At 36.0% G+C, this 24,710-nt stretch overlaps 1 protein-coding gene across 1 annotated transcript in view; it reads left to right on the top strand.

Moving 5' to 3' along the window:
• vex (somatomedin B and thrombospondin type 1 domain containing protein vexed) overlaps positions 1 to 24,710 on the top strand; it is a 140,685-nt gene that overhangs the window by 56,982 nt on the left and 58,993 nt on the right. Inside the window, exon 2 of the mRNA XM_066395880.1 lies at positions 21,008 to 21,199. Coding sequence (XP_066251977.1) covers positions 21,008 to 21,199 — 192 coding nt within the window. The remainder of the gene's footprint in view (positions 1 to 21,007; positions 21,200 to 24,710) is intronic.

Raw genomic sequence — 24,710 nt, 5'->3', positions numbered from 1 at the left:
AATTAATACAGAAATAACTCTCCTAGATATTGCTTTTTCTCCAAACCCTTCGCAGCTAGACTAATCTACTACTAAATCCGTTTAACACTTCGACAGCTCCTACCAACACAGTGCGGTATTTGTTCAATAAATAACAATACCCAGGGAAATTGAAACCACAGCGCACCCGAAGGTAATTAATTAAAGCCACCTATTTAACCCTCGTCACAAACTCAAGTTTTATTTTTATCGCCCTATCGTCTCTATAAGAACACCTCCATCTGGCGTGTGTACCTGCCAAAGAGACAAATCGACAGAACTTAAAAATCATTCAAAAGAGCTGGCAAATTGATTGCGAAAAAGAAACCATAGACTACAGCAATAAAGGGAGTACTTTTGATTGCTTAAGGAAAGGATAGTTTGCTCTGATTCACTGTAAGGTGCCTCAAGAATACGTATTTTTGCCATTAAGTAACTATACTTAAGGCTCACGCAATGTCTGGTTAATCCCTTACATTGACTTTATTTGCTGGCGATGACGTTCGAAAATTGTATTTTTACGTCCCCAAAAGGGCCAGTGTACAAATACAAATAATTAAACATAAATTTGGCCAATTTTAAAAATTTTTGTGTCCGTAATGGGCCCTGCAAATGTATATTTTCCGGACATACGTACAAAAACCACTATTATTTATGTACGGATTTCCAAAGCACCGTAAAACTATACCATCGAGAAATGCCTGTCTAACAATGAAATTGAACTATATCAAGAGAAATACGTTGCTATTTTGGAATATTAAATGCATTGAAACATTTTTTCTAATGTTATTAATTTGTTAAATAAAATACAATATATGTATAAACTGATGTAATAAACGCGCCAGCTAAAGTTGATCGTAAAAACAGTATGTTATACACCAAGGTCGTGAAGTGCATTATTACGCCCCTGACATCCAGTTTAAAGCTCGAAGCACTGCGGGATCTAAGACATGAGGTTAATTAGTATTTGACAACCATGGTGTACATACGATTTACATTAATATCCATGGCAATCATAAATAAAACAGCAGGATGATGACAAAATGGTGGGCGATTAGCTCGCTAGGCAACAAATTAGACATTTTCGCATCATTATTAATTTTTTTAATTATAGCGAAAAAATTTAGGTTACAGTCATTTAACACGTCAAATAATGGTTTCCTTTAAAGCTAGTAGTGAAAAAAGCATTTTTTACTACGCGTGTATTATAATTGACGATTATAGTATGCTGCAGCATGGTTACTAGAGAAACGATATTAAACATTTTAATTCAGACATGTCTAAACATTTTGACACATTTATTAGGCTTTTTTTCGCCTAAAAACGTCAATTGAAGTCAAAAGCGTCAAATATTGCTGCAGTTGTAATAAAAAATGTCAAACCATCGTGTGATGTAATAACAAATTTTCGATCACATGACTTATTAATACTTTATAATATTCGTGTTACCAAATATTCAGCTGTGAGAGGTGCTTTGCAAGATGTTGCGCGTGCTTTAAAGGCCTTACACACGTACATTATAAGATATTAGTGCGTCACGTGACCTATTATTTATTAGTACGTCACGCGACTGAAAATTTATTAGTACGCCACGCGACTCTTTGGCAGGGCTCCATGCCTCCAGGACTCGATCACGGCTTGTCTTGGAATCTACGTGACTCACTCTGCAAAACACTATTTTTCGTTATTGTAACGCAAATAATTTATTTAACAGTAACAAAGTAAAATCAGACATTTTTTAAATTTTAAAGAACTGTTCACAGAAAGGAATCGGAAGGACATAACAACAGTGATCGGAAAATCCTTAGGTCAATTTTCCGGTCTCGGCCGACAAACACTTTACTTTCAGGTGGAAAGATCGAACCGAAAGTGTCTATTTTCTGGCCGGTAGTAAAGAATGTTATTTACAAGATAAAAGCAGCCAAATGACTTTGAAAGCGCCGGATTCGCAAATCTTTCCTAAAACAGATCGTCGCTACTCGATTGCGAATTGTCATTCAGGGTTGTAACAAATTTTGGTGACTATTCTTATAGGGTTGAAAATGTCGTTAAGGTTGTTGCACCGCAATACGGCAAAACGATACGTTACTCCACCGTGCTACATTTCTGAGCGTCTCACTGAAGTGAATGAATGACGTTCGAACTTTAGCATATTCCTAATATAACTTGACGTTCGTTGCATTTCTAACCTCATTCATTTATTAAATTGACAACTGTCAATGTTCACTATTTATACAAGTAATGTTGTCATGTTTGCTTTTCAAGGGATCAAATTATTCATTTCAGATTTTTTTGGCAGGTCTGAGTATGATTTACAGGAAAAACTACTAAAAGCTAAAAAAAAAACTAATTAGCGTATTAGGAAAAATTTACTTTTTTCAATATTCACATTTTACCTCTACCATTTTAATGGGCAACCAGGACAAAAGTTTTAAAACTCGTTCCCCACATTGCTCTATTATTTATAGAGGATTAGCAGTCAAAGCATCAACGAAAGGAAAATAATTTGCTGTAAAGAGAAGTCTACAAATTCCCTGTTTTAACTAATTTCCTTTTCATTATAAATACTAATCATAAAAAAGCATCAACCCCACGAGGGTATTTTCAGCCACATTTGTGCATCAACCTAATGGATATCGCAATTAAAACCGTAGTATAAAATTAGTTAGCTAAAATGTGGATCCCTCGACTACATATTACGTGCTCCCGATGACCACGACTTCGGGGGTTATTCAATTTTTTATTTTATATACGAGTGTCCGTTTCCGGAGCTCAATCATGAGGTAATCATTAAAGATGTCAGAAAAATATTTTTATTTTTTCTCAGCTCATTTGGCGAGGTAATTCAAAATGATTAATACTTCTTCATTGGAAACGATTATTGGCCTGAAACATTTCCCAGTAGAATCATTTCAAATAATGGTCACCTACGTTGGACGGCATGCTTACCAGATCTTTCTCCATTCGATTATTATTAATGGGTAACTATGAAAGACCTGATTTATAAATCTGTATCTACCGATTTTATGAGCTGTGAGGGAAGATCGTTACAATTTCACGGGCCAAAATAACGAACGTTTGAAGAATGTAGAATTTAAAAAGACGCGTTGAGCTGAGCTGGGATGTGGAGGGTGAAGCTTTCGAGCAATTTTTATAATTTTCTTTCTTTACTTGTTTGTTATTTTATTATTTTCAGGGAACTATTTGCAATAACTGCACGATCTCATTTCGCTTGTCCCGCAGAATCCCACTTGTAACACACGCGTGTATAGTAATTCTTGGAATTACTGTAAAACAGCTCTTTCAAGTCCATAAAGCAAATCGGAGATTAATGGTGATTTGAAAACCGATGTAGCTTAAATTATACTTAAATAGTCTTCTTGTTCCTTCTGGATGACAGACGTGTTACATATATCTCTCAGGATATTAGTTGATGGCTTAATAACGAGCACGATGCAGAAAGAGAATGTGATATGTCTGTCTCATCGAAAGCATCGACTTAGGATAGAAGTTAACCAATCTCACTAGTGTGTATAATGTACTATTTGGAATACCCTGACGAGGGCTACACGTTTGAGGCAAGTAGTTCGTTATTTCTTAGGTTGTCGAAGAGGTCTAACAACCCCTACTGGGGTGTGAGGCCCTGCTTCCAAATTAAATTTAAAAAAAATAAGGAGGGCATGGCGAAATATAATAAAATCGACTAAGGCTTTCAACTAGGGGCTCTGTTAAAATGATATATAAATGGCATATAATTCAACACTTAGCAATCTCAATGACATAAACCATTCCCTTTCTAGGGACAAAAAATTTTTCGTGGATTTTGGTAAAATTACATAATCAAAACTGAATTTACCAGAACTTTACCAGCCAAAAAACTTCCAAACAACTTTCCCAAACCAACAAGTGATCGCTAACAGTTGGCGCACTTTTCGAGAGAATAAATTTTAATGCCAAGTAGCAATTAGCGGCTTTGTGCTGCGTCCTACATCAGCTGGTGTTTGCAAATATGCAAGTAAATCCCGTTTTAGTGTACCATTAATTAGCTTTAATTACTTAAAAACCCCTAAAACTTTAATACACGTAAAAACAGGATTTTTTTGCACCGAAAGTTCCTGTGGAACTAATGCTATTGTTTCTAATCGACTTCCCTGGAGTAAATTTTGAGAGCACACAAGCCGGACGTCATAAATAATTCAAGAGCTTACCCTTATAGTAAGAACATGTTGTCGACGGTATAGGGATTGCTTACTAAGCAGCTAGAATAATTTGTTCTTTATACATTTGTACTTCTAGTTTTTTGCCTAAATTGTTTCATGAGTATCTCCCAACGACGATGCGTCTGCAGAATCAGTCAAACCGTCCTCGACAGACTAGACGAGCTTAGAAAGTAAATCTCCCTCAGGAAAAGTTCAAGCTTTAACAAAAATATACCTATATGTGAAAAACGACTCAATAGGGCTTTTCGGGGTTGACCTTTTTTTAGTTCACATAGATAACACACTTTTGGTGAAAGGCGGCGAATTCCCTATTCACCCTGGCTTTTCGATTGATTGTCTTCAAGCCGTGATGTCACTCGAGAACAAATGTATCTAGAATCGAAGAATTGATTGGCCAGAGTGGGCGTAATGGAAAAAGTTTTAAGCCCAGTAATAAGGGCAAAAATTCACTCTCTCTCTTTAATTGAATCAGCCACAATGTCTCTACTAGGACCGATTTCGTAATTGCACGAAAATGTTTGTGTAATCATCGTTATGTTGCGCACACTCGAATTACAATCAAAGTTTCATTCTACATGAAAGCGAAGTTTAATTAGTTGGTGGAGCATTTTGTTCGCAGAATCAAATTAATTTGTAAGCAATGAACCCGGCCGCAGTGGGATATTTAGAGACGAAGCGCCAAAAGAATTTTAAGCAGACCATATAGCGCAGTTTAATGAAACGTAAATTTATTCCTTTTTTACATTTGGATTTTTCCTTTTTTTTTGAATAATTGTTGCAAACGCCTTTATGGCTTCTCTTTATGGAGAACGCGAGGTTGAATTTCATTGTGCTTAATTTTTTATCGCTTGTTACTTCCTGTTGTATGACGCGCAGAATCTTCGATAAAATTTCTGTTCAAAAATATACAGACACTTCTTCAAAAAGAAACGTGCCAAACAACAGTAAATAGATGATAATTTTATTTCGGTAACGTTTAGCAGTAACAGTCGAAAGGGTCTTGAAACTGCGAATTTTTCCATTAAAACGGATATAACGGCCACAGGATAGCTGCATTTTTAATTCTATTTCAGGTGAGATCATCCTAGAACTGCGGCAGGTACATTCTTCAAAATAGCAGTCCTAGCCAGCAAGATTAATGGAAAGTGTCCACTGAGAGGCATGATAATTTATCACAAGTTTAATATTTTTGCTTTTATTTATACATGGTGTTTCTTAAAAATGCGGCACAACCCTGAGGGAGAATGCCTTGAGTTGAGATAAGAAAGAAAACCTTCCTATAAACATACGTCCGGAACCGCTTCATTTTGGGTTAAAACTGGGTGTTAAAAAGTAACCCTGGGGTGTTATAGATGGTGCGGCAGTCCCTTAGGAGAAGATTGAACTCATGTATCCCATGCCCGATCCGGTGTCCGATTCGAATATCTTGAATAACTAAAGTAGGAATGTAAAACCATTTTACAATAACTCAAACCGTTCAGAAGTTACGGCTGTCGAAAGTGGAAGAAGGGCCGTATTTCAATCAACAATATATTACGGTTGAGAATCGGAATAGGGTATGTTGGATGAAAATGTTAGAACTGCAAGTCGAAACCAAAACATCCAACAATGCATACATATCTTCATAATATGAAGATACTTACATAGATGACATTTGTCACACACATAAGACTTATCATGTAGATGACTTTTTTCTGAGCAGCCCTGTATCGTTCCAGGCAACTTTAAAACGTGCCCATAGGAACTAGTCACAATCCATCCACAACATAAATCAAAATTTCAGATCATTTTTAAACAATTGTTGACATCGAATCAGCCGGATCACCATGAATTTCATTCATGTAAAACATTAAATTCTTGCATTTGGGTTTTTTGCCCTATATTCATTCATTTTGATTGTTATTTTCCTGAAAAATGCACTTTTTGTCAAAAAATAATAAAATTTCATTCAAGCTGATTCTGGATAACAAACCTTTATTCGTGATTGGCGATTTTACATGTGTTTACGGTAATATTATTTAAAAAACTGTACCAGGAAATTTTTGTTTTGACAGAGTATTTACTTATGAAATGTTAAAATCGGCATTTCATTATTCATGCTTTAGATGGATCGAGAGCATATGATCGTAAATATTGTGCACGTGCTGGGGGCAACCAATTTTGTTCATTTTAATTTGTTATGCATCAACATGTGGTGTAAAATAGTACTCATAAACGCCCGCCTAGACCTAAACCACTTTAATGGAGCCAGTAAAAACCCACAAATAATATTTCTGCGATCAAGCGTATTTTTTTGCATAAAATGGAGATTTTATGAGAAGACTTATTTGTTCGTTTAAGGAGCAGCAACATGTTTGCCGATAGTTTACTGACAGTTTACCGATAGTTTACCGATAGTTTACCAATAGCTACTCGGTGCTAGCGGTGAGCTGCAACTACTACTCGTTTATATTTGTTGCGTTGCTACATGAATTAGTTCAGGTTAGTTCAGGTTAGTTGCTGGTAAAATTTAGTTTTGGGAAGTTCCATGTTTGTTTGATATTTGACGCGTTAGTTTATTTTTGATTAATTCATTCAATTCCATGTTATTTTGCCATCAAGACGGGAGTTGCGACGTGGAGGATGGGCATTTCCAATGTGAGTGAAGGTGCAATAGGTTCCGGAGGGGAAGAAGGCCGAAAAAGTTGGGGTTCCAAGTTACTCAGGGGGTTGGTACGTTGTTGTACCGCTGAAAATTTGGTGGATGGGAAAGGCGAGAAACGTAACGCGCAAAATAATGATTTGCAAAAAAACCCAAGCTACTGATATGCACACTACCAAAATAATTGTTTTCACATAAAATATGCTTTATGTATATTTTCGACACTAAAATTCTGTTCATTGCGTATTCATTTTGCCCTTTTTTTACCATTAGCCCCAGAATTAAAAAATCAGATTGCTGTATGACACGTTCGTTTCACAATATCGTCATGAAATTTAATTAGCTGACTGCGTCACCGACCTAAAATCGAGTCCCTGTACTTTTCGCCCTCAAATCGAAAATTGTAGCGCGACCATTGTTTTTAACATGGCCTAGAGGTGTTCGACATGACGTCAACGCGCAATATTCAATTGTTTTTAATCGTTATGGCGTTCCAGGGCCCCCTTCGCAAGATACACCAAAATAATCATCGACATTGAGAGATGACTTACAAAACAGCATTTATTTATGAAGTTAGACGGTTCAGTTATAGGAACATGATAGATCTTTTTTGAGCACGTTGAATTGTCTCTCAGCGAATTTTCCCAGGATAACTGAGAGTGGGGTGCAACTCCACCTCTAGTTGCTTGTGGGCCCTCATTTCCAAATGGGATAAAAGAAAAAGGCTGATCGTTACCTAACGACGGTAGATAACATTTTTGCCTTACAATATCGTCATAATACTTAATTTGTTGTCCGTGACACTGCCCTGGATTCGAGGCATTGCACCGTTCAAACTCAAATCGGAGTTTGCAGCTCAACCTTGTTTTATCACGTGACTGAGATATCTTCGAAACGACGGGCCGGCGATTCACAATTGTTCGTTTGCAGCCTTCCAGAGCCACCTTCGGTAAAAATGTCAAAATAATCCCGTGTTCGGCATTTTGTGAATCTTTACTCGTGTATATCGAGGACAAAATGATATTTTGGACAGAACGCACGAACGCACAAATTACACAAATCGCTAATGTTTTGACATCCATTGCTTCTCATTCGCGAGACTGATCATTCGAGTAAGTGATGGATTCGGGAACAAACTTGATTCTACAAAGCACAGAAGCTTTACCTAACAAATAGTGCGACATAAATATAAGCTCACCAAACTTAAATTATGACAGTCCCTTCCCGTATCAGGACGACCAGTTTTTGTCCCTCAATGACCTTAATCTGTTATTTAAATTGCCGCATTTATTTCTCTCGACGTCTTCAGCAACATGCAATTCAACTGAGCAGATTATATTTTAGTATCTTGTTCTCTATTTCATAGCTGAGAATTGAATACAGGCTATATAATATTGCATAAAACCGGATTACTCGTCCTCAGACGCTGAAGCATCAAAACCAATTTTCGATATGAAAGGTTAGTGGCGCAGTCATTTTACATAATGGGTGATTCAGCCAACGACCAGTCTGGTCTTAGAGGCGAGACCACACCTTTGGAGTGCTTCGCATGTAAAATAGTATTATAACGTTCTACGGGGATTTCGAATTTATGGCAACCGTGAAAGGCACTTTTAAGGGATGATAAATTACATTTTAATTGTACATGGACTTTATAAAGCGAAAAATGATAGAGGCAACGCCGCAGGTAAATTCACTTTGCTCAACCCCGACTACTTATAAAAACACAAAAGTTCGAATTTCCAAAAATAACAATGGCACCTCTATAATGTGGATAATCTCCTGCGGGAATATTTAACCAGGTTTCCTAGTTTAGTTGCCGCATCCCGCTTCGGCAAGAATAGTTCTTAATTAGGAGAGGTTAGAATGATGGATAGAGCTCGTAAATAAAGGCCCCACTATACTGTTTATATTTAATGAAGTCTCTATAGCTTTGGTAAGGGGCTGCGTGGTTTTTAAGCACTTCATTTTGCGATATATCCGGCATCACCCGAGCTGCATGATGTTGTAAATATTCCCGATTAGTCGGGAAATCTTGCCAGTCCAGCTAAACTGGCTGCTCATATCGTCTATAGACGTCAATAATAAATACATCACTGTCAAAATGACTATCAGTAATTACGTGAAGTAATTAATGGGAGCGTCGTCTGTGGGACAATAAACCTGTTTTTTACTGCGATATAACGTGTTTATACCCACTTATTTTATATTTATTGAAAATTAAATTGACTAAAACAACATTTAACGGAGGCCTAATTATCCTTGGCATGGCTTATCGTCATATCATTGTGTGTTATCATATATTCGAATGAATTATTATAAAAATTGTCAATAATGATGCGAAAGAACGCAACTTTAAAAAAATTGGTATTTATAAGATATGTCATTATTTCTAAATCGCAGACATCATTACTTGTGATCTGGATATTTTCACCACCGCTACTGGGGAAGAGATAAAAATGGTTAACGTACATATACTTAAGAGATTTGTACAGGTAGCTAGACATGCATTCTTGAAGCAGAAGGCAGGAGCGTTACCCTTATTGAGCACGCATGCGTATCAAATTGTGAAGTTTACTTTTTCTTTTCAAACTTTCCTAATACCTGCTTTTTCCTGTCGCTGTACCAGTCACCATGACGCAACAGCCACATCGCAAGTACAAGGCGCGAAAGGAGGAAAATGTGATACAAAAAATTATTATTGAAAACTTAACTTAATAGAGAAATGAATACACTGGGTCCTAAGGAAAAATCTCCATCTAGAAGACTGCAATAGTTATTTATCTAACAATTGCATGAAGTGATTCTTTACCGATGGTCCTTATGCCGATTGGAGAAATCGAATGCGGCCAAGACTTTCGCACGTATTAGGTGCAAAACCTTTTCTACAAAAGCATGTGTGTTAATTTTGTCGGCTTCAAGTGCAATTAAATATTTGCGTGTGGCAAAATCTGTCACGGAGATGTGTGGTAAAAAGTTTTAATGCACTCACGTCAATGGCCTCGCTCGACAAGATTTTTTTGGCTAACGCCGCTCTTTTTGTATGTGGTAATGGCACATTTTTCAGCTTTCAGTGATGGAAATAGCATTTCTTGTCACTTTACCAAACCGTAATGTTTAATATGTGTTAATGCTATAAAGGGCTTTGCCACTCAACAGGTTGTTCATCGTCGTGTATACCGTTTATTGTACTTAATGCTCCTAGAGTAGCTGGAAACTCGTTAAAAATGACGCCAGTTTTGAACAGATACCAGAACTTAAAGAGGAATTGAAATAAATGCTTCGCAATATGCCTGGTCTTAAATTCATACACCATCAACTTATTCGAGGGAATTTGTTGGTGGACACCATCGAAAGCTTTGACAATATGATAAAATATAGGTGCTCCCACTTGGTACTCATTTAACAGCAGGAACAGGAAAGAATGAAGGAAGTTGTAGACGTAGTGCTAAATCCTTTTGAAAAGGTAATCCAAGTCGTCCATGACACGACATAATTTCGGTTTCAAATCATTGTCTGCTCAGACGCTATCGAATCCTGCGTTGAGAGTACCCTGTATATCATCCACCAACAACCTAACAGAAACTCGCCAGATTAAAATTTCTGCTGGATCTAATTTTATCTGCATTATGAGCAGAGATAATGCATTAATCTTAGTTGCACGTTCATGGAACAATGCCGAAGTTTTAATTTCACACTAACGTTAACCAACCGCTTTTCTTAATGTACGAAGTTTGTATTATTTAACAGTTTCTACATAAACAGACAGCACTTCTTATGAGTACATGCGGAAACTCAAAGTGCTTTGCATGAAACGCAGTAATGGTGTGGCTTAGTGGCTCTTATCCTGGTGCAAACGACCTTTTTGGGTCAACCCTAAGCCCTTCGTTACAGAAAATGGTTACAGCTTTATCCCTTCATTCCAAATTGAATGTGATAATTTCCCATCACTGGCTTATTGCTTAAAGACGCATTATTTATTCATTTCAATATCTTCGACTTATGGTTTTTCTAACCTACATCAAACGTAAACACCTGTTTTGGCTGAAATCATGGGTAATAATGTGATAAATTTTAATGAACTTTAATCATCCAATATGAGGTTTGAGCAAATTCGACTATAAACAGCCAGGGGCTTTGAAAATTGTGCTTAGCTTGGAAACTAATTTAACTTTAGATAAATACTCCTGGTTAGTTTTATGTGTAAAACACAAGCACTCCGATATATAGTTTCCATCCTAATTAATCGCATTAAAAGTTAAATTCTATAAGCTACGAAGAGCAGTAATAGCAAAGCCCTACTAAAACTAGTTGTGTAGCATCACATTTCAGTAGAAGTGCCTTAATACATTTCCTTCTAATCGTATAAAGTCGGAAAAAAGCTTAAACGTGTACCAGGCACGTAAACTAAGCAGCAAGAGATTACAACGGATATTTATAGATATTGGTTGTCTGCAGTTAAATGGAACGAAGTGCAGTAGTTGCTTTAATCTTCTGGTTAAATCTTCTATATAAATGGGAATCTTTGTTTACCTGCCTTGCACTATGTAGGACCTATTGGCAGGCCGAGCAGGAATTTATTTTCAGAGGTAGAGTTTATTCACTCGTATTTAAATAAAACCTCCGCGTGCCCACATCCTGGACATCTCTCTGCATTTTACGTGTACGCAAATTTAAAGGGAGAATCAAATTACTTTGAGATCAGACAAACGTGTATTGTCCCAGGTAGAAACGAAAACTGTATGAAATAGGACCGAGGATTATCAAGCAAAGAACAAATGGATGAGAAGTCACATTATTACGGTCGTAGAACAAATCAGGTTAGATGTCGCAATATCGTGGAACAGGAACGAATTATGGAAAGACATGTTCTGCACTGAAACACGACCGTTTTCAATTAATCACGAGATGTAAAGTTTATGGCGTGTGTGTTGGGGGAAACGAAAGGTGAAACCCTTGTGAAGGGACTGTGTAGCAGAGAAATTAGGTTTTCGGTTTGTAGGATGTATGGTTTGAATGCCATATTTTAATCGCTTAATATGTCACAAATATATCAATACTTCCCAAATTTGGTAGTGACGTATCAAACCCATCAGGGCACTCGGGAATACCATTCTTGCTCCTGTCAAAGGGAAACTACTACCAACTAGGAAGACTGGAGCTACTACCGCTAACTGTCGCTAGCCTGACCTGATAACAAGAAAAAGGTAGAGTTCGTGGCCCGAAAATAGCGTCACGAGTCTTTTGCCTGTGCTAGTACAGCAGGCCTCGTGAATATAATAAAATGAAATAATATACATTGTTGTTGACACGTTTCTGGGCCAATAACCCTTCGTCGGTTGGGCTTACTCATATCAGACGATGTGAGGGGTACTCCCGCGAATACCTAACGAAAACATCGAACGCAGTACATTCGCAAAGGAAGGCGGTACTAGTGCCGCGACACACAGCTAGATGGAGTTGGTGATATGTTAGACCACTGTTGATAACATGTACTCATTTAGATTGCACGTTGTCCGACATTTTCGCTAGGAATTCGGTATTTTTATTGCAGTTCGAATAGCGTTTCTGAGCCAAAATCCTTCGTGAGTTGAGCTTACTCAGGCAAAAACTGAGCCTGCGATGCTTATCGATAATAGTCATAAGTGGTCTAATCTATCTTCAGCTGAATTTAGTTCTCTTTCGCGGTGTTACTTTTGCTTTCGCATTCTTCAAGTACTGGTACTTAGAAACCCATGTTAGAAAGTGTGGCGAAACGCAGTTAAGTGGAGCTAGCGATGTATTTGGCTGCAGATGAAAATATCTGTTCGTTCAGATTGCACAATTTTCGATATTTTGGTTAAGTGTTTGCAATGATACTGCTAATACAGCTCGATTGGCGTTTCTGCGCCAAAATAATTGAAATTCATCGTCGCAGCTTGGCTATTTTGCTTGTATAATATTAGAATTTACATGTTATGAAGGATATTTGAGGACTTTGTGTAAAAAAATAATCCGGTCCAGAGGTTCTTCAAAAGAAAATGTAAATGGACAGGGGTCCCTGATTGTCCATATTAGAAATGGTCTGCGCGGTGGTCTCTCTAAAGAAACATTTCTCAAGACTCAAAAAACCGAACATCATACTCCACAACCTTATTACACATATTAACTTTTCCATACACTCAACCTACTCATAGTTGTGCAAACTTTCAATACAAATAATTTCTATTTCAACCAAAATACTCGGGTGGAACTTTTTAGCATATAAATAGCGTGGGGTTACATGTAATTTCCTTGAGTGTTGGCGAAAGGAAATTTGGATATGCAAATCTGGTGGCTAAAAATTACGAACTATTCTTATTCGAAGGATAAATGTCTGTTGGTAAGTTAATGGAAATTATAATAAAGATTTTATCATGCTAGTTGGCGTTTTCACTATGTATATGCACATTTTCTGAGAAGTTTAATTATAAAAATGCTCTTAATCCAAAGTGTACAAATCCACCATTTAGGATGTATTACATGAGCTTCTGGTATCAAAAGAAAAGTAATTGTTGTATTCTAAAATTAACGAATTCTAAGAATCAGTTCAATCAGTTTACACGCACGTTGTTATGAAATTTGAGACTGCTTGGCGTTAAAATCGTTCAACCGATCCTTATAAGCGAGACCAATTAGGATAAAGCTATCACTGAACTTTTTCGTACAATACGACAATTTCTTAAAAAAATTAGATTAAATAAATTTGGGATTATGTACGATAGTTTAAGAATAACTACCCTGAATAGAAGTTTTTAATAATGAAAGCCGTGATGGCGATCAAAAGTGCGGTATGATTGACAATTATGACTGACATTAATGACGTTTCGGAGCGCTTGAATGAAAAAACTGAAAGAAAAACTTGCAAAAAATGCAAAAACAGGACCTTTGCAAACATGTTTGTTGCACATTTAGCCTTTCACACACACACACATCTTTGCAGTTTTAGACAACTACATGAATAATCTGGAAATCTACAAACAGTTTATTTCTCTGTTTGTTTGTGCAAATTGTACTTTTGCACACACACTTTTATTGCACATGCACCTTTTCCACATCCAAAATTTCAATAATATATTTTAAACCAGCAATCGAGTGCCAGCATGTGTTTCTCTGATTACATCTTAGCTGCTCAATGAACATTAAGTCCATGGAGGCTTCCAAGAAACTGAACAAAACGATTTGAAAATTATAGTTTGAAATATCTTTAATAACTAAGCGGCGAGAGTTAGTGATTGCAGGACTTCCCGAGTCTTAAAATGTCTAGACCTCTTTCTTCTTGGTTACAATGTCAGGAAAAGAATGTCATGTTAGTGTAATAAAAACACCAAAGGATGGACGCTATAAATTTGTAACTTTTATCGCAGAGGTCTGGTAATAACTTTAAGAAGGAATGTGAATAACTTAGGAAGGAATGTAGCATGGGCATGTAGGAAACAAAACTGCGTAGAAACCTAGTAGAAAGCAGTTTCTCTCAAGATGGGCGATATTTTGTCGTGCAGTTAATGCAGAAGTATCTTGCTTAAAATTCTCGTTATTTTTTGCGATATGCGATATTTCCCTATCCCATGTAGGGAATTTCCAGAAAATGCAAGAATCAGTTGGTTTTCAAGTAGGAGTAACATAAAACACACTGCCAATCAATCACAGTAATATAAAGGGAGCACAGACAAATGAACGGGACCACCTGACGAAAGTTAACGAACTGAGGAAAATTAATCACCCCTAGTCCCAGTTCAGATTTTTAATTTCACATAGGCCTTGGTTGCTTCATTGACCCTTTTCCAAAAATTAAATTTTTCCTGAACCAACTACTACTGTTATATTACTTTTCATAAAAGCACCCCTGGGTGTTGAATTTTGCCTGAGCAATTAAACTAAATGGGAAAAAGTAATTATTTTTCAATCAATCAAACCTGGAAGGGCAGTGTTTAAAGCGGGCTTGACCACGTGACGAGAGCTAACGAACCCGGGCGGATTAATCGCCCTCCAAACTGCCCAACAGTTTGAAGGGTTGATTCCGCTATTTATTTACCTTGGACGGGGGTTGGTTTTTGAGGCCGCGATGCGGTCGAAACTTTGTTCAGATTTATACATCGTGCTTGTCGATGAAACTTGGGAAGTGTTTTCAATCTTATCACGACAAAAGCAAATTGATTATCGTCTATAAATATGGCTGAACGCACTTAAAATGTGAGCCCTTCAGGTGTTCAGCACGATAAAACTTTCATCATATTTTAATAAAATACCCATTAATCTCGTGTCTGTTCAGTAAATTCGTTGGAGCATCGCACCCATTCGTCATCGTGCTTTGTTTGTTCTGGTTTTTCCTCTGTCTTAATAGCTTTTATTAAATGAAGATGAAATCCCTTCTTGTTCTTGATTTCAACGAATGAACTTTTCGGCTTCGGTCATTCGGCTTAGTTTTTTTGTGACAAAGATTGATATACTTCACGGATTTCTATTATTCTCATTTATTATCAGGCGGAGGGAAGGGATACCAATTTCATAAATTGGTTTAAGTGATTGTTCGACGACTCCCGACCGGCATCAGTCCGGTGCTTTATCCATACTAGTGTACGGGACCAATTTGATGGAGGAAAGCAGCCTCGCTTGAATGGTTGGAACATAGATTAATAATCTTGGGAGACCGGATAAAAAACTTTTAAATTACCAAGCTTTCAATACTGTTTATTAAGCATTGAACTAACCTGAACTGACCTCAAAATTCTTAAAATAAGCAATGCTGCTGGCATGAAATGGGGACCCGCCTTTTATATACTAAATTGTTTCTTGTTCAGTTACAGTTTGCTTATGGAATAACCCAAAAGCTGCCTTAAATTGAATTACTTCTGAACCTAATATTCTTCAGGTTTTCGTGACCAACGCAGTTTCTAAAATTCCTTCTTTCATTAATATTAAGTATTGTAAATACATAACTTTTAGAGAAAATCCACTTGATCTCGCTTCAAGAGGTGTCGGGTCTCATGTAACCAAATCACCTATGTGGTGACATTTTCTAGACCAAGATATTTGCTATTGATTCATTCCTGATTTTATCTTTTCACTGAACGAATTACCAATAATTTATATTGCAATAATGGACATGTTGATCATCTATGTTGGAGAGCTTGACAACGCCAATATGTTCTAAGTTAAATCGGTACGGTCCGAATGCTCTAAAATCGGACTAAATTTGCTTAGTAACAATTAGATAGAAAGCAATATTTTTTCCCTGGTTCTTTTTCTTGACAAAAAGGGTATTTTGGAAATTTAGGGGACATTGAGAAATACGTATCTCTCTTAAGTTTTTAAACAACTTGTTTTAACATATTCAAAATATCTATACATAAGGATAATTTTTAATCATAAGAATTAAGTATTGCTACATCTAGGACCATAATCCTTGTTTGCATCACTACATTAATACTATCGGGCGATCGATTATTTCAGTATTGCAAAAAAAAATTGTTAAGGATTGCGTTCAATATTAAGTTGAAAACTTTAGCAGTTTTATGGTAAGTCTTCTTCATAGTTGCCTTAAGTGGCATCAGTGGCAATTCGAACTAATTGAAGGCAATACGATTGACAATTATGACTGGCAGTAATGACATTTCGGTTGTATGAAAAAATGTTGCAAAAAAATGCAAAGGTGCAAATTACACTTTTGCACATGTACCTTTACCCACATACACCTTTCCATTTTTGTACAATTACATGAACAATCCCAATCAACACATGAACACGCCCAATCTCAAAAATGAAAACCTTCATCAATAAAGTAATCCCAAAGATGAATGTCGTACATTAATGTGGCGCATTAATAAATGATTTAATATTCATTAAATAAACGTGTTCATATTCAGTCGACGGAAAAGATGTTTTAAAGGCTTTAATTTAATCCTCACAAGATAAAATCATTACATTAGCCTGCTTTGCCTTTATATAATAAATCGAAAACGTTTCCGTGAATATAAAGCAGCAAGTTTCAATTTATAGCCGAATGTTTTAAATAAGATGGCTAGACTGCGGGGAGAATTTGAAATAAGCCGTATGTATAGAAAATATTCTATAATTCTCCTTAATGAAACGTTTTTTTTTCTATGATTGCTTTCGAAAAAAAAACACTAATAACATAACCTGAAAATCGCGGATGGCAAACCGCTAGCAATGACAGATCAAGTACGCATGCGCATGGTTTACATACTAATATGAGTGTGAAAAGTACACTTTTTGCACTCATAATTAAAATAATTATAAGTATTCAGTCAAAAATATTGGATGTATCGCCCTTGTAATTGTTTTCTTTTCATATAGACAGTTTTGTGAGTTTACGGGTATTATTAATGAGTTAAAAACGACACTGGCGAAGAAGCTGTTGCTAAAGTTCCGAAGGCAGTAATTCCGGAAATAGTTAAGTGCCCTAATAAAAGCTGGACAGCGAGAATTAGATTATTGAGCATTTCCACAAAGTTCTGTAAGAATGCTTTCTGCTGTATGATCAGGAGGTAAAACCATTGAACACTTGGGCAGATTTCTTTACGACTGTTGCTAAAACTGGGAAAAATCGTTCCATCCGTCGACCGAACACCGCTAGCTTTGCTTTTGAGTTCAATTGTAGAATCGTAAGGAGTTAATTTCACGCACTAAGTGAAAATTATTTACTACCGCCCTGCCTCAATATTCTATCACATTGCTTCCCATTTCCATTATTTGTTCAATAACAGTTAAGACTACCTATGATTAAGTAATAATAATCGAACCGATTCTTTCCACATTCGAGGTTCGCTTAATTGTCACCGCTTCTCCAAGCACGGCAAAGCAGTCGTAATAACGAAGCCTTAACTAGAACCCTTTGAAACTATGCAAATTTATTTGTTGCGGTATTTTGACACGATCAAAAGATTTGCCTACGGTCCTCTCAATCTGATTCTGTTTATATTTTCCCGAATAGGCCCGCTGGCAAAGAGGATCGTGACGTTTCAAAGGGCCTAAAATATTACCAGGATGGTGCTGCTGCGATAAATATTTTCACTGAAGCAAATTGCTTGACGGTATTTAAGAGATGAAATAGGTAAACCTGAAGTTTTTAAAATTCACCTTCAAAAGAAGGTGCATTAATACCAAATACATAACTAAAAGGGATCATATTAGTGAGGTAAAAACTCCGGGGCCCTTTGATGTCGTATATTTGATACATCCTATCAGAAAATGTCGACCTTAATCATGTCAAGCTAGAGTGTTTGAAGTCTCCAGAGCACTTTTATTTTTAAATGGCGATTAACAGGTAAAAAATGTATTAAGCCTAAACTACCATAGTAAAAGAAGCATAAAAGAGATGTGATTGTTAAAAAAACTTATTCATTTACAGTTTTTAAATGCGTATTTTAAAGCAGATGATGATTATCCCATTTACTGTAGGTAGTTGGTTTCTTGTTTGCAAAATTTCGATGAAGTTGTCCATATTACTTAATAAAATTAATAGGCAAAAAAGCAAAAATGGTCCACACCCTATTTTTCTGGTAATAAACATCAATAGGGATTAATAGTAATAATAATAACAATAATAATAACAATAATAATAACAATGATAATAACAATAATAATAATGGATGGATAATAATGGAAGCGCAATGTTCAGTCAAAAATTCTAGGGAGGGAAGAACTATAAGCCTCCAAAGTCCAAATTTATAAAAACTCTTTGTGGCCTAAACATTAACATGTAAATTAATTCCTTGAATTATTTCGAAGCCCAAATCCCGACAACATTTATTTCTCATGGCAAACCGTTGACTTGACTTATTTATTTTAGGTCCCGATGGAAAATTACTCCAACTCGGAATATCCCTTTTTGTTTAACGGCTGTCGGAGGGAATTCATCCCTTGGCTCTGTAAGAAAATGTTTTGAATGGGTACTGGCTATTTTAGGGTTTCGTGTAAATGGGAAAGTAGATAGTTTTCTAGTCATTATTTGTACCCTTTTCTTGGCAGTTATTGGACAACATAAGTAATGCCGTCTTCTTTAATGGTTAATAGACACTCGAAGTTGCGCAGACAACGTAAATGTTACTTGCTCTATTCTACGGCTACTGGCGCTTGCGCGTTGAAATTGTTTGTGCTCTTAGCACTTACAGAGGAACGTTGTGGGACGCATGCCACGCCACGGCTAAACGTTAATATAATTCTCCAAATCCTACCGAATTGCACGGATAAAGTGCGAAGAGAGAGGACAGAAAATCCTGAGAATATCTAAGAGCCATCATTTTACCTTTTTGTAATTTTCAGGTTTGAAATCCGCTACTTTTGCTTTTGAATTATTCGCGGTATTTAATTATAAAATTAAATACAGCCTAATTTTAGTCCAATTGCGCTAATTTAACCAGCCTCACGACTCTTCAAATAACCACCATCCCCGTGATTAAACTGAAAACGCGATCACCCGGTGTAAGAAGACGCACCCTATAGCATTGATTTCCAACGATTGATGATTTGCATTGATGACTTTTGATAATCGGAATCAAAGCCATCAACTTGCAATATCTTCCAACAACAAGTATCCTTCCAAATAGGAACTAAACCTCTTCTAATGCATCTTCAACATTAAGATTAACAGTATGAGAGAGCTATAAGGGGCTCCAGAGATTACTCGAACAATAATGGGGTGACGAACAATTTGTACTACTCAAGACCCCTCACACGTTTCGTGGCTCGAGTTTATTATTTCTGAAAGGCAAATCGGGCTCTAATGAACATATTTTGCGGGTAAAAAGACATTTTGTGCCAAAATGGAGTTAAACGAGCGAAGTTTTGCTGGGGCAACTGCCGAATGAAATTATAATTTCCATAATATGGGAAATTCAGTGAGTAATAGGGGCCTGCATATATTTAATTTATTTGCATCATACACTAGTAAACTGGAAAGGGATTTCGGTTTGGGATTTTTAGCGTTTACGCAATAGTAAATACAATGAATATGAATTAAGTAATTAAATTACAAAATGGAAATTTGCTTTGGGGCCATTTCATGGATTATAATACAAGAAAGGACAGAAAAGAATTCGAGGAAACAAACGGAAACAGCTACTTCGAGGGCTGTTACCCCTAACTACAGTTTGCCTCAATGAGACAAGAATTTATAAAAATTACCTATCTGGCGCTATCTCTAGAGTTTAATTAAATAGAAGATTTATTTTCTGCGAGGAATAATTTAAGTTCGGGAGTTTTAGCGGTTACGCAAAAGGGGTACACTGAATATGAATAAAATAATTAAATTACAAAATGGAAATTTGCAAGCAAATCTGCTTTACGGTCATTCCACTGGTTGCAGTTGATTATTACAGATAGATAGAGAACGAATTTGAGCGTAAATCCCCACAAAATAGAGCAGATAAAAAAACAGACACGGCTTTCATGATTAAGCACTTACGCCCCTGCAGAAAGTGCGTTTACAGCCATTCTGTCCAAAATTGGATATGTTTTTTATATATTTATTCCATATGTTGATTTGATTGTCTGCTTTATTTTGTGGCTGTTTATGCTCAAATTCGTTCTCTATCTATCTGAAATAATCAATTGCAACCAGTGGAATGACTGTAAAGCAGCTTTGTCTGCAAATTTTCATTTTGTAATTTAATTACTTAATTCATATTCATTGTACCTATTATTGCGTAAACGCTAAAAATCCCAAAATTAAACAATTTCTCGCAAAAAATAAATCTTCTTTTCAAATGTAAAGGAGGCTTTAAACAATATGTGGAAATAATTTGAACAATTTTGTCATGAAATACGATTATATTATAGTGGGTAAAGTATTACTCGCAATATATCGTCGTCGCATTAAGTCTAATGGAAGTTTTTCATGCATAATTTCTTGATTAATTACTTACATTACTTATAACAGCTAGAAGCAATCTTTTACCGGCGACACATTCTTATGAAGATTAATTGCTTTTAGTGGCAAATTGAAATATCAAGATGGGGATACGAAAAGTAGTAATAAATTAGTCGAACTACATCAGTCAAAGTGACTTATGGAGGCTACGCTAGTTAAGAACTTATCGATATGGTACTCACCTAACAGCTCAATTAACAACAGGTTCTCTTTTTGCAGTTGTCGACTGCCAAGTGACTCCCTGGGGCCCCTGGTCGCCATGTGACGCCGATTGTGGTCCTGGAACAATGTCACGTTCCAGGTCTATTAAGGTGCAACCTCAGAACGGCGGACGACATTGCCCCAGCTTGGAACAAAGACGAGGTTGCCAGGTGTCTACTTGTCATCATCACCCTGACCCTGCAATCAAAGGTGCGTATTAATCTATACACTGTGTCCAAAATAAGGATACCTAGAATACAGATTTTTTAAACGATAATAGATGCAGACTTGGTTAAATGGGAGAAAAGTTGCACTTTCAAGGGAGTAGCTTCATGATACAAACAGATGTAGACAATTATTTTTGGGATTTCAAAAAAATTCAAATTAAAAAAATCCTCGCCTATGGTAAGACCTAGATGAAACCTAAAACCATCTTTCCATTGCAGTATTTTGTAAACTCGAGTTTGATATTTTGATTGACAAGAATAATCATCAAGATTTTTTTAAATACGGCCCTGATATTTTTTTCGATTTGAAGACAACATTTAGTGACAATTGTGTGTAAATTACTAAGTTGATGTAATTTACATATTACTTTGGCTTTTAATTGCACATTTTAAATTATTTTCTTCAAATAATAAAGTAGGAGGATTTGGATAAATTACAAAGTTCTAATCAAGCATGATACTTGTCAAACTTTCGAAAAGTTTGAGAGATTATTTAGTTTTCAATTGTCTAACGTCTTTCGGTATTATAAGACGATACAAAAGTTTTCATCTAGAGAAGAATTTGGTATGGCGTATCTAGATTTATTGCATCTGTGACTGTTGTCTAGAAATGAATTAAAATTGCATTTTTTAAATAGAATATCATGCCTATATTTTTTCACTTTTAATTAGAGATCTCTTGGCCTTTTTAAAAATATTTAATAGTCCACAGTTAATAAAAAAAGCTTCATTTTAATTTTAAAAAATTATCCAGTTGGGTACTGAGCAGGTTGTCATCCATCAAGAAAAAAAAAGAAAAAAGTAGTAATGAAATCATTTATCAAAAGCTCCGGTTTAATTTCCGCGTGTCGTTACTACTTATAATTTTAAAATCAAAACAGAGCTGTGAATCAAGTAAAATTTGAAAATTCAGAATTCTATGAGACGCTTGTGTATTTTATAGAGTATCACGAGAATATAATTACTGTGCCTGAACATGTATGTGCGGTGACCCCTAAAGCCACCCGAGCTATCCCTTCTTTTCACGGAGATATTTAAAAAATTTATTTATCATACTCAGCATAACGCAATTGAAGATATGCATAATTCCACTCAACGAGCATTTGCACTGTAAGAGTGCAATATATGAATTTTAAATGCACTACGCAGAATTACAATGGGATGCGGTAAATGTACGATATAAGAGAAAATAGCAACCAATTTGAATGCCTCTTTTGTTGTTTTTATATTTCTTATATCTGTCATTATATAATGTTCTAGGTTTGATGGTGGTTTACTATAGAAATTAATAAACGATCTAAAAACAAATTTTAGCTTCTTTTTGCCTTTTATTGAATTACAGCTCTGTTTTTGAAATTAACTAGGGACTATCATACACGGCGTTAGGGAAATAACTTTCGTAAATTTAACCGATGATTAAAAATATGATTTTAAACAAAAAATTCCTTACAACAGCGGTCGAAAATCTAATAGTTTAAAAAAAAAAATGTCAAAGTTGGTAACCGAAAAGCTATAAGCTCTAAAATTTAAAAAAAATGTGGAAAAACGTACTTGACAGATGTTGATTGGCATTTAGCAAAAAAACTTAAAATTGTTTAACAATAACATTGCTAAAAGCAATTGAAAACTTGATTGATACCTTAAGGGGTAAAAATAAACGTAAGCGGCAACGCCGCACTGAACGTGACTAAGGAAGAGGAGTTTGTTTTTGTTTTGATTGTTTTTATGGCCCTTATGAGGGTCGCTCGCCCACTTTGCGGATGAAGCGATAAGGCATTGGAATGCGCAGTAAACAGGTAGACCTGGTACCTCAATAATATATGAGTCATGCAGCCATCTGCGTTATGCTGTGGTCATCTGCATTTCATCCCATCTTATCTGACATATGATGCTGTGCAAAGACGCCTGGGGCCATGAGCGAGTGAAGCCCATTAGGTACCATCGAAAAGGAACCACCCTGATTTTTCGGTTTTGTCACGGACTGTATCTCCTTCCATACTTTTAATATTTTAGCATGATTTCGTTCTCGCTGAATGCCTCTTTTGTCGGTACACGCAACAGATCATCCGCAAAGTTAATTTGGGCGAGCTTCAAGCGATTTTATTCCGACTTATTAAGAGCACCTACGTGACAATGTATTCTTTGCGCGAGTATTATGACGTGCTTTTGATTTATGGAGAGGCGATACAAAATTCTAAAAAAGCTAGGGACATTTACAGTAATCGTTATCCAGAAAGAAAACTTCCAGCTCGACAAACATTTGTGCGAGTTTCCCAAAAGCTTCTGGATATACGTAGCGTTATTTGTACATCTAAAGCAGAAGCGAGAAATTGGTTCTGAAGCCAAAAAACAGATTTTCAACCTTGTTCAAGAGACTTCAACAAGGAGTACCTGGAGCGGAGCATGCATGGACTCAAATTGCGAACATTTAATGTAGAAAAACAATAATAAATTTGTTTTTGAGTGTGATGTGAGTGGTGGAAATGTTTAACGTGACATGTTATTCTAATTAAAGATGATAACAATAATTTAAAGGTAAATGGCTTTTCAAAATAATAAAATAAGAACATATTTTTTTAATTTCCTGAAGACCCAAAAAAAAAACGTGTAAAAAAGCACCCCAAAGCACCCTAAAGCGACCCACTTCATGCGGCTACTTAGGTGTGGAAATGAAATAAATACGACGCAACGTTGCCAATTCTCATAAGATGTTGTTTTGATTTTCCAGAGAAATGGTTGTACTTACGACCCCTCTTGTAAGGAACTTTTCTGTTCAAAATGAGTTTCTTAATCACTGGTTAAATTTGTGAAAGTTATTTCCCTAACACCCTGTATATATAGGGTGTTTCAGGTTTTATTACACAAACTTTAATCATGTTTTCTACATTCTAAAATAACTCTAGTTTGCTAGATTAACTACATTCCAGAAACGATTCGTTTAGGAAAACAGGGTATTGAAGTTTAATTAAAATAACACCAAAACTCTATTTTTTGCAAAACTCTTTGAGGTATTTCAATGAAATTTTAGGGGTTTCCATAGCTGTGGAATGTGCATATTTTGTAACACAAAATGGTTTTTTAGTCTTACCAGTGGCGCGTGTAGCGACATGTCACCGGCTGTTTTTAAAGAAAAAATGGTACGCCACTGCGTTTTGGAAAATTTTTTGGAAAATTTATTTTTTGATTGTAACTTTTTGTGTGAATTCTTTTATTTGTGCTCATTTTATAAAACTTAAGAATACTATTAAAAATTTAATTTGAATTAAATTATTTTTATCTCATTTTGATAGAACATGCCGTTTTGGCTCTAAAAAGTTGATAGTGCAAGGCTAATTATTGTTAGTTTGACATTAGACTTCAACACCCTGTATTTCCTAAACGAATCGTTTCTGGAATATAGTTTATCTAGCAAACTAGGGTTATTTTCGAACATACAATACACGATTAAAGTTTGCATATTAAAACCTGAAACACCTTGCATATTTCAATAGCTC

This window comes from Euwallacea similis, chromosome 12 (assembly GCF_039881205.1).
Source record: "Euwallacea similis isolate ESF13 chromosome 12, ESF131.1, whole genome shotgun sequence".
Lineage (NCBI taxonomy): Eukaryota > Metazoa > Arthropoda > Insecta > Coleoptera > Curculionidae > Euwallacea > Euwallacea similis.
Note: the sequence above shows the minus strand (reverse complement) of the source record. Positions and strands in the feature narration are given on the sequence as shown.